Source organism: Mytilus edulis, chromosome 2 (genome assembly GCF_963676685.1).
Source record: "Mytilus edulis chromosome 2, xbMytEdul2.2, whole genome shotgun sequence".
Lineage (NCBI taxonomy): Eukaryota > Metazoa > Mollusca > Bivalvia > Mytilida > Mytilidae > Mytilus > Mytilus edulis.
Window position 1 is genome coordinate 60096078 of NC_092345.1, and position 16987 is coordinate 60113064.

The 16987-nt window shown below is 32.4% G+C and overlaps 1 protein-coding gene across 2 annotated transcripts in view; it reads left to right on the top strand.

Annotated features, from left to right (window-relative positions):
- LOC139512561 (uncharacterized) overlaps positions 1-16987 on the top strand; it is a 110450-nt gene that overhangs the window by 1069 nt on the left and 92394 nt on the right. The window contains exons 2-8 of one of the 2 annotated variants that reach the window (XM_071300276.1): positions 3966-4049; positions 8872-8960; positions 9783-9878; positions 11636-11737; positions 12489-12785; positions 14646-14775; positions 16405-16618. The exons of the other annotated variant lie outside the window; for it this stretch is intronic. Coding sequence (XP_071156377.1) covers positions 3966-4049; positions 8872-8960; positions 9783-9878; positions 11636-11737; positions 12489-12785; positions 14646-14775; positions 16405-16618 — 1012 coding nt within the window. The remainder of the gene's footprint in view (positions 1-3965; positions 4050-8871; positions 8961-9782; positions 9879-11635; positions 11738-12488; positions 12786-14645; positions 14776-16404; positions 16619-16987) is intronic. 2 annotated transcript variants of the gene reach the window in all.

A 16987-nucleotide genomic window follows, 5' to 3' on the forward strand; every position in this document is an offset into this window, starting at 1 on the left:
GCAGAATCATTCTTCTTTCCAACAAATAGCTTAACGATTACATTTTCCCAATTTTGTAAATTGCTATATTTTGGGGCCAAAAAGGGGTCTTACTGAACCTACTCCTTTTTAAATAGATGTGTTCTAGTTTTAAATTTTTCAAAACTTTTGTGGTAAATTTTTCTGCGTTGATCATCAATTTCTGATCTGTGTAAGCTCGACATATTTCAATACAAGTTTACTCTGTGACTATTAGATGTTTATTAATGTGAAGATATTTTGTTTAAATGGAAAAACGCTTTTCTTAATTTATATAATACTTAAAAGCTTTTCTTCTGTAATCATGTATTTCAGTTTCGGTCTTTTGAAAAGAAAAAAAATCCAACCCCATGAAACCATGAACGACTAATAGAACAGACTTTAGTTACTTATCAAACCTGGAAATATTTAATAGGAATACGATGTATCGTAAATTGAATTACTGATTTTAGAAAATAAAATGAAAACAATTAAAAACCAATTGTTCAGAGAACAATTGAAGGTCTTTCCACCCAAAACATGTATTCAAATATGAAAGAAGTAAAATTAGGGTTAAAATGTCATTTCAATCGTCAAATGATAGCTTAATATTGTAAACTGATTAAAATAATATATGGTTCTTTTTAATATATTTTTAAATAAGGGAGATCATTTGTTACCGGTCTGAAAAATGTTACTTCCGATACTATTTGAATATTTACTTGACACTGATTCGAAAAATATCTCATTCTATATACTATTATTTTAATAAGGTATGAAAAAGAGCTACTTCCGGTTTACACAAGGTCACTTCCGGTTTTTTTTCAAGGTTAGATGGTTTGAAAGCTATTGCAAAAAGTCCCATGGCTTTATCATGTATACATATGAGATAAAAGCAAAGGTTAAAATCTAGAACCTCAAATCAATAAATGACCTTGAGATCAATTTCAAGGTTATAAACCAAGGATCTCAAATCAAAAGACCATAGGTCTTGATTGTATTTGGTTTATGAGGTATATTACCGAACACGTATTTCTAAATACAAGAGAGGAGAAAACTCCCTTTTACGTTCAACGTACCCTTGCAATCAAAATTAACGTGTTACGACATGTCGCAACTAAAAATGTAGTAAAAATAATTTGTTGATATCTTATACGGCTTTTGGGAATAAGTTACAATAAGCCAAATTCAAAATTAGAATATGACCTTGACCTTTGACCTTGACCTAATTTTCATATTTTTGGGACCAAGGACCTCAAATCAAAAGATCCTAGGTCTCTAATTTATGGTTTACAAGATAGAAATGCATATCACTTATATCAAATACATAAGGGGAAATAACTCTCATATGGAGCGTTCATATTGCTTCGGTCAAAATAGGACAAATCATTCGAAGGATATAACGAGCAATTTTATAAAATAAATTTGTCATAATCTTGTACGGTTGCGAAGGAGTAGTGGATACAAGGAAAACAGTGTTTGGGGATATAACTCCTACAAAGAAAAGTATTCGGTTACGCAGGGTAAATTTCAAAAGCGCATAAACTGTTCGATTTCATATACCAAATATTTAAGCGACATATTGAGAAACAAATATTTATCGCAAGAACAAAATTAGGCGGAAGAAAAACAATAGCTCTTTCCACAGAAAAGTGGAAAGACCTAATAATAAAAGCAAATTATAATTTCTTTGCTATATAATGTTACAAAACTTGTAAGCGTCAGCCTATTTGGACTTAAGAAAGTGTTAAGTCCATATTAGACTGCAAAATGTGAAGCATACATATTCCTGAAGATTTGTAAAAACTACTTGTACGCTCCAAATTCCGGAATAATATCACATTGATATGGAGTCTTAAGGTAGGTGCTGTTTCATTTTCTATTCTATTGCATCATTCGTACATTCATGGATTTTAGGAACTCAACATGCAACGCGGATTACTCCAGCTTAGATACGACATGTCAACTCTATCTGGATTCAGATAACAGCAAATAATAGCCAACGAAAAAAACAATGTTTTGGTTTAGAGTTATACGGACTGAACCCATTTTTCTAGAAATGGCAGAAATAGTTTATGCAAGCCCTAGATTTATTTTTTAAAATGTGTAGCTTTTATTTTACAGGGGTTAAAATAGATACACACGGAAATCTTGCCTTCGCTGCAGTTTTTCAAATTATCGTATTTGCCCTATCAGAATCTAAATAATTCATGCAAGCTTTACATTTGTTATTGTTTTCACATAGTCTGGGTCATGAGAAAATATCCATTAAGTCGATAGCTAGCATGAATTATTTCTTAAATTTCTAATTAAAATTATCATCCATCAATGTTACTGATAGCGAGAAGCCGCCCGAGGTCATCATCACCCCACCAATTTAAAATTTTAAAATGTTCAAACATCTTGTAAATAGTTGGGATATGCACATCTAGCACAATCCCCACCCTTCAACCATATATCGTCTTGTTTGCAACGTACAGATGAATACAATGACATATAGTGTAAGTCCAAAGTGGTCATAAAATCCTTTAAATTTCGACAAAAGAGAAAATATATATACATATACACATTTGCATTTACTGTTTGTCTGATGATAATATACAATTACGGTCTTTTGATGAGGTAAATATGTGGTACTATTGACCTTTTGAAAAACTGACTTCCACACTTCATGTGAAGAACCAGTGCAATAGCTCTTCGGGGGATCCGTAGGTGGCATGTTGCAAGGACATTTTTTTCTGTCCTTATCCAATATACTCTAACTTGCAGTGGCAGTCTAAAATTTCTCGACATTAATCACGAACATCCTCTGTTACAGGACTTTTAAAGATGTATCGTTAACTGGTGCTCGTCTTAAACATGTATGAAATATTTGCCGGTAGACGTTGACGAATTCAACTAAAAAAAAATCGCGAAATATCAGTAAAACGATCTGTAATATTACTCGAAGAAAGAGGACCGATTCATTAAAAAGTTTGATACTATGCATACCGTGATGATTATGATAGCTGTGCCAAGAGTGGCGACGAACACATGATTTCATCTGACTTCAGCCTTTGTATTTGTAAAAAAACGCCATACCTAGACCGTAAACGTGGTTCCCTAAAAAACGTATCGCTACCCGTATAAAATATACACTTGATAGACATCATGCCGAAGACGGAAAATTGTAACCGATAAATCTATAAACTATCAAATTGATGCTTTTTCTCTTTTGAGAATGATAACACAGATATTTGTATGGCCTATTTTTATTAATAATTTCCTTAGTTTAATGCAAATGAAGAAACCAAAATGGCAATGTTTAAACAGGTAAACAATGCTACATATTCAAAGTCAATGAATTATGACTACAGCTGCAGGGATAAATAACTTTCCCTGAAATTAGAAAAGTCAGTGCTTATAAAACAGTAATGTAGTTCCCGTTAAACTTGCATTAATTTAAAACAATCTGTAGCTTGTAAAATATGCAAAGGTTTGAAAGTAAACAAACTTTGATGAGGGGAAAACAAAACTACCGAACTCAAGGGAAATTAATAACGGAATGCACTTCATGAAAATTAAAATTAAAATGACAGATTAGACGACTCGGTATTCTGGTATCTTAAGAGTTAGTGAGACTACGAAAACATGTCGCTAGTGATTTGAGACATAAACATATGAATTATTGTTTCCATATGATAACCGTAAACCGTAAAGAATATCGATTTCAAACTAAGGTGAACTCGTTACCAATTGCAAGGCAATCATTTTCTTAGAAGTGCATGGAAGAGCACCTCACAAATTAAAACTAACTGGACTTTTATCTGCCCTTAAAACTGTTGGATTTGCGTCTATTTAAAAAGAATAATAAAATTGGATCAAAAGGTTTTGTTAATGGTTTAATTTTAAGTAAGAGCAAGTGGTTTTTAGTCTGAAGGCCAAAAGTAATAACTTATTTATTTATTATTTTATTACTTTGATTTTAGTGGTACCTGTAGTAGACAGAAAGCGGTATGGTATACACAGAGCGTGTGCACTTGCTGGTTTTGGTGGTGGTGGACTGTGCTCGGGTATGTTCAATAAGTTATCATTAAATGCAAACGCAACTTACCGTGACTGTCCCACTGGTATCTTTCGCCCATCTTTTATATAAGTCTTTTAGACGAATTTAAATCTGTCTTATTGACTATAGTTGCAAACTAAATACAGATTTTTGTCGCCGACAGGGTTTGTTTAAGGTTATAAACAAAGGTTAATCTCAGTTTCAGCACATTATTGATTTAGTTTGAAACAAATGGCAAACCTCGTATGTTAAGCTTTTTTTTTTTTAAATTAGATATAGGAAGATGTGGTGTGAGTGCCAATGAGACAACCCTCCATCCAAATAACAATTTATAAAAGTAAACCATTATAGGTCAATGTACGGCCTTCAACACGGAGCCTTGGCTAGAAGGTTTTAAGAAAATTAAATTGACTGTAGATTTCAGTAAACTTACACATACTTTCACCGCAAAAATGCACAGTCTAACTACCATGATAAAAGTTGTTTTAAAATTATTTTTGAATTGTTTGTTGAAAATGAATTTGCTGCATATGTTGTGAAAATATTTTTATAGAACGATTTATCAGTATAGAGATACTCCTTAAAACGTACACTTTACAGGAAACTGATTTGTTCCCGCTTTAAAATCTCAAAAGATAAGTTGATCTTTTATGGAATTCTGATACTTATACTGTATCGTGTGGACATACAGTCATTGGACAAAAGTGCGTTCCCACTAAAAGAAGTTTTATCATTTTACCTAACTTCAATATTTAAATAAAAATTATTACTAAGGACCTACATGGCCCATTTATATAAAAAAAAATACCATAAAATGGAGAAATGTTTAAAACTCTATTGCTTATTTGTCCATGCTATCAGTTATGCTCTTTTTGATTTGCTGACAAGGGAAACGCAAAGAAAAATATTTCTGGAAAAGTTTGATTTGTATTCTAACCAAATTAAAATTGTAAAAAATTGAATGTGTGTTTAACCCATCAGAAAATAAAACCAGTCCTCTCAAAGTTGATGGCCAAATAAAGAAATTAAACTTCACACTTTTCTACATCTTATGGTATCTATGGAAATTGCTCACAAAATAACTTGGTAATATGTTTTTGAAAAATATTGATTTTAGTTGAAATAATAGGACATTTTTTAATTTTGAACTCACTTTTTTCTAATGCCTGTATAGCTCATCGCATGTTTTATCATTCCTGGTTTTCCAAGAATATTGGAAGAGAAAATCCAGAAATGCGCTTCGGACACACAAAATATATTCAATTTACTGTAAATTCAGTAATTGCGTGCATGTATTATTGCTATTTTTAAACAATCGACAACAATACCAGGTTTATTTAAGTTTTATATTCACATTTGTTCATCTAGTCTATTTTGTCTTTCCTGATTTTTAAGAAGTCAGATGATATCCAAAAAAATGTATAAAACGATGCAAAATGCAAAACGTTGAATTGGAAAATTAAGTAACACGATTTGTATTAAAAGCCCTTTACTTTTTGCTTTGGTAAACGGGCCTCAAGTACATTCTTGTTCATTTCGAAGGCAAATTAAGGTTCGTAAAGAAATTGGTATGGATGATTTTTGTTGTGTGTTTTTCATTAAAAATGTTTAGTCTAAATAGGTTAATGGAAGGCTTGTTAACACAACAGTTCAGGCTATCTGTACCATGTGTTGTTCTTGGCTGTTTGTCTGAGTTTGAACGTATATTGTTTGAGGTTTTGAAGGATAGTCTGATCTGCCTTCAAGTCTGATCTAGACCATATAAGTATTCGGACCATTTACGTATCGGACTTAAGCGTGTTCTATCAAATAGCACAGATTTTTGCACTTTAGCGTAGGCCATCGCACTTTAGCGTGACCATCGTGTTTTAGCGTCCCCATCGCACTTTAGAGTCCTACATATTGTTTGAGGTTTTGGGGGTAGTCTGATCTGTCTTTAAGTCTATTCTGGACCATATGAGTATTCGGACCATTCACTTTTCAAACTTAAGCGTGTTCTTTTAAATAGCACATATCTTCGCACTTTAGCGTAGGCCGTCGCACTTTAGCGTGACCATCGCGTTTTAGCGTCCTCATCGCACTTTATTAGAGTCCTACATATTGTTTGAGGTTTTGGGGATAGTCTGATGTGTCTTCAAGTCTGATCTAGACCATATAAGTATTCGGACCATTTACGTATCGGACTTAAGCGTGTTCTATCAAATAGCACAGATTTTTGCACTTTAGCGTAGGCCATCGCACTTTAGCGTGACCATCGTGTTTTAGCGTCCCCATCGCACTTTAGAGTCCTACATATTGTTTGAGGTTTTGAAGGATAGTCTGATCTGCCTTCAAGTCTGATCTAGACCATATAAGTATTCGGACCATTTACGTATCGGACTTAAGCGTGTTCTATCAAATAGCACAGATTTTTGCACTTTAGCGTAGGCCATCGCACTTTAGCGTGACCATCGTGTTTTAGCGTCCCCATCGCACTTTAGAGTCCTACATATTGTTTGAGGTTTTAGGGATAGTCTGATCTGTCTTTGAGTCTGTTCAGGACCATATGAGTATTCGGACCATTCACGTATCGGCGTATGGCAATGGCCACATGCGTATAATGGACCATAATCTTAGTATTTGGAAGATACAGATATATTTTTGAATAACTATTAACTTCCTTTAGTCTCCTGTATACCCAACATATATCCAAACAAGCTTTTAAGAGGCGGAAATCGTCAACAAACATAAGTTTACACTTCCACATAATGTTATCCTGTTTATGATTTTAGATTATGTGTTTTTTTTTTATTTTGGAAGTTTATAGTTTGTTGATAAGATGTTCTGTTACACCACTGTCCAAGGTTAGGGGAAGGTTTGCACCTTCAACGTAGTTTACCCCGCTACAATCTGTTTGTGCGTGTCATAAGTCCGCAGTCTTTAATTCAATGGTTCTCGTTTGTTGTTGTAATCCATATTTAGTTTTCGTTTAGCATTTTGTACTTAAACCAGAACGTTAGCTTTATCATAAGAATTGTTTTATATATGTCATATCGTTTTTGTTTTAATATCTGACTGTGAAGTTTGGTTTTTGATCATTGATGAAGGCCGTACGATAACAGATAACTGTCAATTTTTATGTCACTTTGTATCTGGTTGAGAGCTGTCTTATTTGGAATTATACCACATTTTCTTTTTTATGTTGATATATCAACCATTGTCAATATGATCATGCTAATGAGGATTGATTGTGAACAACACTTTACTGTAAACAATATTTAACTTAGTATACTTAATTTTTTTTAGTATATGAGTAGCAGTGCCTACACATGGAGTGTAAACTAGTATATCCCTGTTGAAAAAATTTCAAGAGCTAAAGTTCAAATACAATTATTTCAATGAGAGGGTTTCTGCTTACAATGAAGCTATTGAAGCAAAGGTTTCAAACGGAAAAGTCATCCCTTTTAAATAGATATAGGAAAATCTGGTATGAGTGCCAAAGAAACAACTCTCGAAGTCAAAATTTGTAAAAGTAAACAATTATAGGTTGAAGTACGATTTTCAACACGGATTCTCGGCTCACACCGAACATCCAGCTATAAAGAGCCCCCAAATGACTAAAAGTTAAACCATTCAAACCATTCAAACGGGAAAACCAACAATCTAATCAATACAAAAAAAGAGAAACGAGAAACAATTATGAACCACATGAACAAACGACAACCACTGAACATCAGGTTCCTGATTTAGGAGAGGTACACACACATGCAGCGCGTTTAATCGTTATAATAGGTACCAATCTCCACCCTTACCTGAAACAATAGTGTAATATCACAACATAAATCATCATGGTTTTATGGACCGTTATTGAATCTCTGTGTCAAAGGCCAAGAACATGCTTTAATGTATTTATAATAGGATTTTACTAGTATGAACACATGAATGTCATAGATTGAAAAGGAACTGGTAACCCTTTTTTGGCACCTTAGCTCAAACACTGTTTTTAATGAAGTTCGTGTTGTGTAACCTCTAGTTTTGGCGAAGAGAACTACGGGGGCTGCCTTTTATACATTTACTTTTGACCATATACATTTGATTTTTTACTTATTTTTTTTTTCGTCACCCCAAACAAATGTCAGTGGGTGTAATTCAAGCTAAATTAATATGGCTACCTAAATAAAGGCAACAGAAGTATACCGCTATTCAAAAGTCATAAATTGATCGAGAGAAAACAATTTCGATTCACAAACTAAAACCGAGAGACAAGCATCAATTATAAGAGGAAAACAACGAAACAACAGAACAAGTGCAAAAAAATACCGATAATGAAAAATACAGAGAAACATACTATAAGTTAACAACTGCCATATTCCTGACTTGGTACCGGACATTTTAAGAAAAAATGGTGGGTTGAATCTGGTTTTTCGGCAATTCAAACCTCCGCGCATTATAGTAATGATGCATATAACGTTAATATAACAACACTACATGACGGGAATACAGTACAATAATGTAAGACCACCAAATACAGAGAAATACACAAACAGACATTTCGACATGAATAACAACGAATAACTAAAATTAATTAAGGACAGTACACAAAAACAGCTTATTAGAATGACAAGTTGTGTGTCTGTCACTAGAACGCATCAACGCCACAAAACTAACAGTGTGTCTCAAATTTTGAACTAAACAAAAAATAAGTATGTGTCAAAGCTAACATTAAGTTGGAAAAAAACAAACCAAAAGAGCATTCCACCTCGCTTCCTTTCTAAAATGTTATAACAAACAAAACAAAACAAGAAATAGTAAATAGATATTTTTACTATGTAATTATATTTTCATTTAAGGTGTTGTAGGTATAGAACTGTTTGGAGAGTTTACTATACATATGAAAGTTATTGCTGTCCTGGATATAGGGGATATAATTGTAACACACGTAAGTTATGGAATCGTTTACTTCAACTCTTTCAAACATTCACTCATGTAATCATTGCTTGCTGAATTATTTATATTTCTAAAAACAGTCTTTCAAGATAATAGAAAAAAATAAACTGTTCAAAGGAGTAGGTTCGATAAAGCTCTATATAAATCTTGACCTCTTTGGGATGTAAAAATCAACGCTTTGGAATACAACTTTTACACGAATAGTTCTATTTAAGTTTCTCACATGTCTTTAAGTCACCTTAAAACATTTTCTATCTTGTAACATTGAACTTTATAATGGGGGCCAAATATGGGCCGTTGGTTTTCCCGTTTGAATGGTTTTACATTACTAATTTTCGGGGCCCTTTATAGCTTACTGTTCGGTGTTGAAGGCCGTACCTTGACCTATAACGGTTTACTTTTATCAATTGTTATTTGGATGGAGAGTTGTCGCATTGGCACTCATACCACATCTTTCTATCATGTTTACTTACCGAACTTACTCCTTTAATGTTGTTAAAAAAGTTTCTGTCTGATGTATGAATTGTATAACATTTTATAAAAATCTATTTTGAATTGTAGCATACTTATGTAGTGACGATATTTTAAATGTTTTTTTTTAAAAACTCGCTGGGTTTTGTATTTCCAAACAAAAAAGTAAGGTATGTCTGTCAAAAAGATTAAATGTCAAAGTCTTTCCCGCTTACTCTGGAATTTTATCACATGTGTTATGTCCGTTAGATTTTTTTAAAGATATACTTGAGAAAGGTCGGAAATAATAATATTTTTTAAGTGTGAAATCTTTGTCAATTGTTTACATTTCTCTATGTTTCAGCTATTTGTAGCCCTTCTTGTCAGAACGGCGGTAGATGCACCAGTCCGTTCAAATGTTCTTGTCCTGGTGGTTATACAGGAGATATTTGTTCAGGCTGTAAGTAATACTTTGGTTTACTTGATCAGGCAATGATAGTTAAACAGGTTATTTTTGCATCCAATCTATATACTCTATATTTTCTGTTAGCTGTCCGTGAACGGTTTATACATTACCAAGACTGGCATCACACGTTTATGGAACAGTTCTACTCGCTTGTAATTCAGTAAGGAATGGCTAAATTATAAAATTGTAATGTTCTGCTTTTGGTAAAATCAGTTCTGATTTGTCAGTACTTTAACAGTACTGGTTTTTACAGTACTGTAACAATGTTGATTTTTGTGGCAGACGTTTTGTATCAAAATAACTTTCCTTCAGTTAGAATAGGGTGTTGATATAAGTTATGTTTTATCTGATAGTGGTCACTAGTTTATAATGTATGCACAGACTACAAGATCTAATTTGAAATTCTCACAAATACTTCAACGGTCATTCATATTTAGTTTCTGGAAGATATACAGTATAAAATTGAGAAAGGAACTGGAAATATGACAAAGAGACAACATCAGGGGAAGGCTACTATTTTGGTACAGTTCAGTGGAAAATTAAATACGGCACACTAAACTTCAAAACATGTAACTGATCTAAAAAAATATATGTATGCAAAATTAAAAAGGCCAGAGTCTCCTAACTTGGGAAAGATGCAAACATACGCCGGGGTTAAATATGTTTTGTGAGATCTCAACCCTCCCCCTATACATCTAGCCAATACAGAATAAAGAAACACACAGCCATTCGCACAGTAAAATTCAGTTTAATAGAAGTCTGAGTCCGATATCAGAATAGGTAACAAAAGAAACGAAGCATTATTACAATGATATATAGATTAATAAAGAATTACTAGCAGATACTGACATGTCTTCATTATATGCACTGTTAGCTGTGTTTGTGATTGCATATTATATAAAGTAAATGTCACTAGACTTTTCTACATAAGTTGCAAATACACTTGCCATACAAGAAGGTTTGATTTGACAGAATTGCATTACTAATACATATTTACGACTTTTTTTGTGTATACCGGTTCCATCAAAGCCCCAAAGTAATGAACGATTAAAATGGATAACGTAGTCTAAACAAACTACATCCACTTAAGTACATGCTCGTGACCTTGACAGATATATAGTAAATGAGTTAGTTTCTATTTTTTTGGATTCGAGCGTCACTGATGAGTCTTTTGCGTATATACAAAATTAAGTCCTGGTATCTATGATACGTTTATTTACAACCACTGGGTCGATGCAACTGCTGGTGGAGATTTATTTCCCTGAGGGTATCCCCAGCCTAGTAGTCAGCACTTTTTGTGCTGACATGAATTATCATTGATATGGTTATATTTATAAATTAACTATTTACAAAATTTAGAATTTTTGAAAAACTAAGGCTTTTCTACCTGAGGCATAGATTATCTTAGCTGTATTTGGCAAAACTTTTAGGAATTTTGGTCCTTAATGCTCTTCAACTTCGTACTTTATTTGGCCATTTTTATTTTTTTGGATTCGAGCGTCACTGATGAGTCTTTTGTAGACAAAACGCGCGTCTGGCGTATATACAAAATTTATTCCTGGTATCTATGATGAGTTTATTTAAACATGTTTACGGGCGTGAAAAGGTATTTTCTTTCATCAGTTCGGCACGAAAACTGAAAACATCTGACACTTATATACATATTTTTAAATGTAGCCCTGTATAATATTAGTATGGATTAATACCATATGCGAAACATTACATTCTAATATAGATACTTATCGTTACAGTAGCTGATTGCTCTCACACAAAACCTTGTTATCCAGGAAGGTGTTATGGTGGTAGTGGGTGTAGTTGCACTAATGGATTCAGTGGCGCAAGTTGTTTAGAACGTAAGTTAATTTGACATAGCTATATATATATATAAATTATATAGAATATATGAATTTATATGTTTTTTGTATATTTGTTTCTGTTATCAAGATGACATATACCAACTATCTCTGTTTATTAATTCCAGTATCTATGATTAGTTTATTTATACCAAAAGTGGTAGAAATATCGTATTCAATGCATGGAATTTTATAGCTGATAATGTGGTATACGCTTAGCTCATTGTTGAAGCCGTACGATGACCATAAGTTGTTAATGTAGTCTCTTTTGTCTAGTTGTCTTATAATTACCGGCAAGCATACCATTACTTCTTTTTTATATGGAAAAAATGAAAACACTTCATAAAACACTACGGTTGAAACACGCAACACAAAGATTGTCACAGTCATTTATGAAATCAGATATTTTTAAAGGTGTAATGGAACTATTAACAACCAAATTTGTCACTTGTTTTAAGAAAGCTTCAAGTTTCAAAATACAAAAATACAAAATTATAAGACCAAGCAACTATATCAGACGTTGACATGTATTTTTTTTTTTACACAAAATGGGTTTTAAGACTCTTTATTAGTTTGATAAAATGTAGGTAATATATAAACTTTACTTTTGAAATGAAAAAAGGAAATTCACACTACAGTACTCCACATTTTATTATTCGGTAAATAACAACACCTCTTATAAATTGTCTTGAACCTTGAATGATAACAAGAAAAAATTGCTTTAAAAACATATGCTTTGTTTTCTTTCCAGTAAAGAGTCAAAAGTTTAAACCACTAATTGAGAGGATTAATTCAACTTTCACTTACCACAGTTTTACTAAAAACAAAGATGCATACAATTACATGGCCGATGCGACAAACAGAACTGATGGTGATGTTGTGTGGACGAATCAAAATAAATTCAACCAATTAGAATTTGACCTTGAAGCCGTCGTAGATACTAAAACTGTATTTCCTGACAATCCACCCGAACCTTCATATATAATGGAAAGTAAACTGGGTATTGTAGCTGCAAGTGTTAAGATAATACACGAAAAACTTGGAACAAGTAAAATCATTTTTCAATAAAAATCATTTTTTTGATAAAAATCATTTTTTGATAAAATCAATGTTTCTTTTTTTAAATTAAACTATCCAATTTTTTTTATGTCTGTATGCAAGATAATAACTAATCAAAATGATCATCAAGACAAATACAATAGCTCTTTAAGAGAGTTTGTCTCGCATTTACAATAAAATACAATAAGCAGTATATATCAATATACATTTCATAGTTATTCAAAAGAGTGACGATACTTTCCTCCATGCATTATTTCACACCAGGTCATTTGTGACCTTATTCTAGCTAAAAATATAATTTATAGCTTTCTGTTTTACTTGAAACTTCTTGATTTAAAGAAATGGGGGAAATAACTCCATTTGTAGTTTCAATTTCAATTACTGAAGTGGATTCCGCATTTCAATTTTGATGGATTTTGAGAAATTTTTATTATAAACAAACTGAATAACATAATTACTCTTAACCAAACAAATATTCAATAAAAAGAAAAGCTATGCATTTTTCGTCTGATATAAAAAAAAATTTGGTCAAGAATGCCATTCGATTTATTTAGTCTTATCAACAAGAATATTCAGAATAACATATCAATTTAAAAACTACTTTTAACACAAATAACTGGATATCGTTTTTATTTTTAGGATTTGAAATGTTTAAAGAAATCGTTACTGTAAGCCATAAGACCCTTTAATATTCTCCAGTTTCGTATTTTATGTAAACAGGATTCCTTTGCTACTTTCATGTTTTTTACTTATAAATGAAGAAAACTCAGATTTTTGCCGTGTTTCATCACTTGTAACATAATATGACATTTTTCTTTGATTATACCTAAACCGGAATATTTTGTTTAATAAATGCAATACAATTTTGTTGGGGAGATCTTTTTTTAAAGATTTTTTTATGACAAATCAGAGTCGGAATATTTTGTTCTAAGAATTCACAGGCCCAAAAAAAACAAATGGTATATGCCTTAGAGGAACATGAGTCGCTCATTTCAGAAAAATAACTTTTTGTCATATCTGATGTGCCGTCTTCCCAACTAGATCGGTTTTCTCGTGCGCGCGCTAAGCAGCGGGCTAGAACAACTGACACTCCTACTGGTTTTTTATTGGATAGAAAATCACCAGGCCACTATTAAATGATGTTACAAAACATATACACCACGCCTTACTCATTAACATATTTAAACGATATGATAATTATATATGAGTCTGGATACGTTTGTAGGGTGATGCTTGCACAGTGTGAAGTTCATTTTCCCTAGCTAGAACACATTTTGTTGATGGGCCTGATGCAGCACGACTTCAGGAGCAAGATTTTCTCCCTGTGTTGAAGACCCATTATTGGCCTCGGGCTGTACCTATTCATTATTCGGGTTGTTGTCTATTCGACACTTTCCCCATTCTCATTCACAATATTACAGCATGAGTCTCCTGCCAACCTAAGTTCCGGGTATCGTTGTTTTGAGGACTCAAAATGAAATCAACATGAAAACACAAGAGATAAGATAAGCCTTATACGAAAACAGAGTTAAACGTAAGAAAATTTTAGGCGTTTCTATGTTTCTTTCAATTCCCTAGTAAGGTATGGTTTAAGAAGCGTTAAATGACTAAAATAATGACATGATTATCTTCTCAGGCATAATTGGGGTAAATTTCATCTTGAATTTGCATCACCTTTGCATTAAGAAATATAGTCTCTATACAGTTTTATAAATATTTGTCCTAATTAGATATTCGACATAGGGTTGGTGAATTTGAAAATTTCTATGTAGCCTTATACAGATTTGTGAGTATGTTGAGGCTCTTTGTATGTATAAAGCAAAAGTTCTGATTGTCGGTTATTTTGTAGATGGTATATATACAGCAAAAGAAAAGACTCTTTCGTGTCCAGGCGTGTCAACTAATCAACCAATCAGTGACCAACGTTTCAAGTGCTACAAAAAAGATAAATACATAATTCAGTTTGACTCTGGGGACAGGTTGGTCACTTTAATATGATAACACACCTATATCGTGTTACTCTGTGTTATTCTATGTTACATTTATATACAATTTGAAATATCTGCCTCGCAGACGGAAATTATATCATACGTCTTTGATAATCAATAAGGCGACATCTTTACTCGAGGACTATCAGTATCCCCCAAAGAACTATTCTTCCAATAAGTCTTTGCTTTGAAACTGCTATTACCAAGATGTTTAGCTGTTATGAAATAAAGAATCCAGTCGGGATGTAGTTAAAATTTACAGCACATTTACATAAGGGTGTAAGTTAATGTAGTGTCTTTGTTAGCTTACTTGATAGCTGAACCTTCAAATCATTAATAAATAAGCTAGTAACTTCTTTTTGTATGGATTCAATAATCAAGGAAGGAACCAGTCTTAAGTAGGAACAGTATATAAATAATGTGAAAGCAGTTTTACAAATTAGTTAAATAATATATTGTTAGGTTGAAGGTGTGTTTAAAATTTCAATTTCATTTCAATCAATTACCTCTGTTAATATTTTTAACAAGATTGTTTACATGTGTAAATATATATAACATTATGATGTAATCGATATAAAAACACCAATTCTTATATCTGTATTATATATGTTTATATTTGTTATAAGCGTATCATTATCATTATCTTTGATTTTGATGTGTATTTTTGAAGGAAGTACTACAGAAGGTGCAAAAAAATAACTAAGTCGGGTCAAATATTTGCACTGTCCTTAATTTTGATTAGTTCTCTACACCTAATAATTGACTCCACCCAAATTAAGGTATGTATAATAAGAATTTCATGGTTCAGCTAGCAAGCAATATAACAAAAGAAATAATATTAACTACATAATAAAGTCATTGTACTGTAATATTATTTATATTGCATCATTTGAACTAACCAGAAACAATAGTCTTACAGTAATAAGTCTGCATACATATCACAGAGAGAATCCAACTCTTGCTTATAGTTTGGTCATAAGACTTTATATATAAAGAGTTGACATGTTATCATAATGATTGATGTTTTTTGAAATTATTAAAATGGTGTTGGTCCGGGGATACTACAATGGTTTAAGTAATTATTTGTATCCCTATAGTTTTCAAAATGTACCACTGTGTGAATAAGGAGAAGAGAAAAGAGGGAATTCTAACAAAGTTCTTCTTAGGTAACAGGTCCGGCACTCTAGATTTCCTGACGTCATATTATATTTGCATTATAATTTTCCAATATAAAAGTCAAACATGGCCTTGAAAAAAACTGACCAATCTACTAAATGAACTACAATGCATTGTGGGCGTCTACGAGTTTACTAGCACTTAAAAAACGTGAAATTAATGGGAAAACTGTCAACTAATATAGTGTAAAAAATAATTATTTGGATTAGAAAAATATCCGAAAAAATATAAATAACGCTGGTGATTTGTGAATTGATTTTTGAAAAGTCACACACATTTGCAAATTATCTTCTTTTACTATATCTAATTATTCTAATGAATCTGTAATAATTATACTGATATCTTCAATTGAAATTATGTTTTTGCTAAAAATCTATTACAAAAGATGATGTTCGGGCTTTGAATACGCTATAGGATCCATCGTTGTTTGTCGTATTTTTGCAGGTATAAGCTTAAATATACCATAACAACTGGCGGATATCGGAAGCTTAGAAACACCAATAATGGGAGACATTCGGGAACGCAAACGTACTCCGGTATCAGCGAAGAAAACTCCATGGAGTTCTGGTTTGACTACGACGAACCAAACCATTGCATAGAAAACAACAAATGTACTTTAAATGAAATTCCACTGCAGTTACAGGAAGATATAACTAAGGTAAATTAGGATATCAGTAGTTTATCGATTTGTTAAAATGAAATTCACAAAAATACTGAACTCCGAGGAAAATTCAAAGCCGAAAGTCCCTAATCAAAATGATAAAAAAAACCATCAAACGAATGGACAACAACGGTCATATTCCTGACTTGATACAGAAATTTTCAAATGTAGATAATGGTGGATTAAACCTAGTTATATAGCACTAAACCTATTACTTGTACGAATGTCGCACCAAAATCTATAATATTGATAACGATGCGTGAACAAAACAAACAGACACAATAAATGTCATAAATTGATTAAGGAAACAAGTTAAGGTAAAAACAAAAACTAAGAATATGAACTTCATAATGGTTGATACATGGT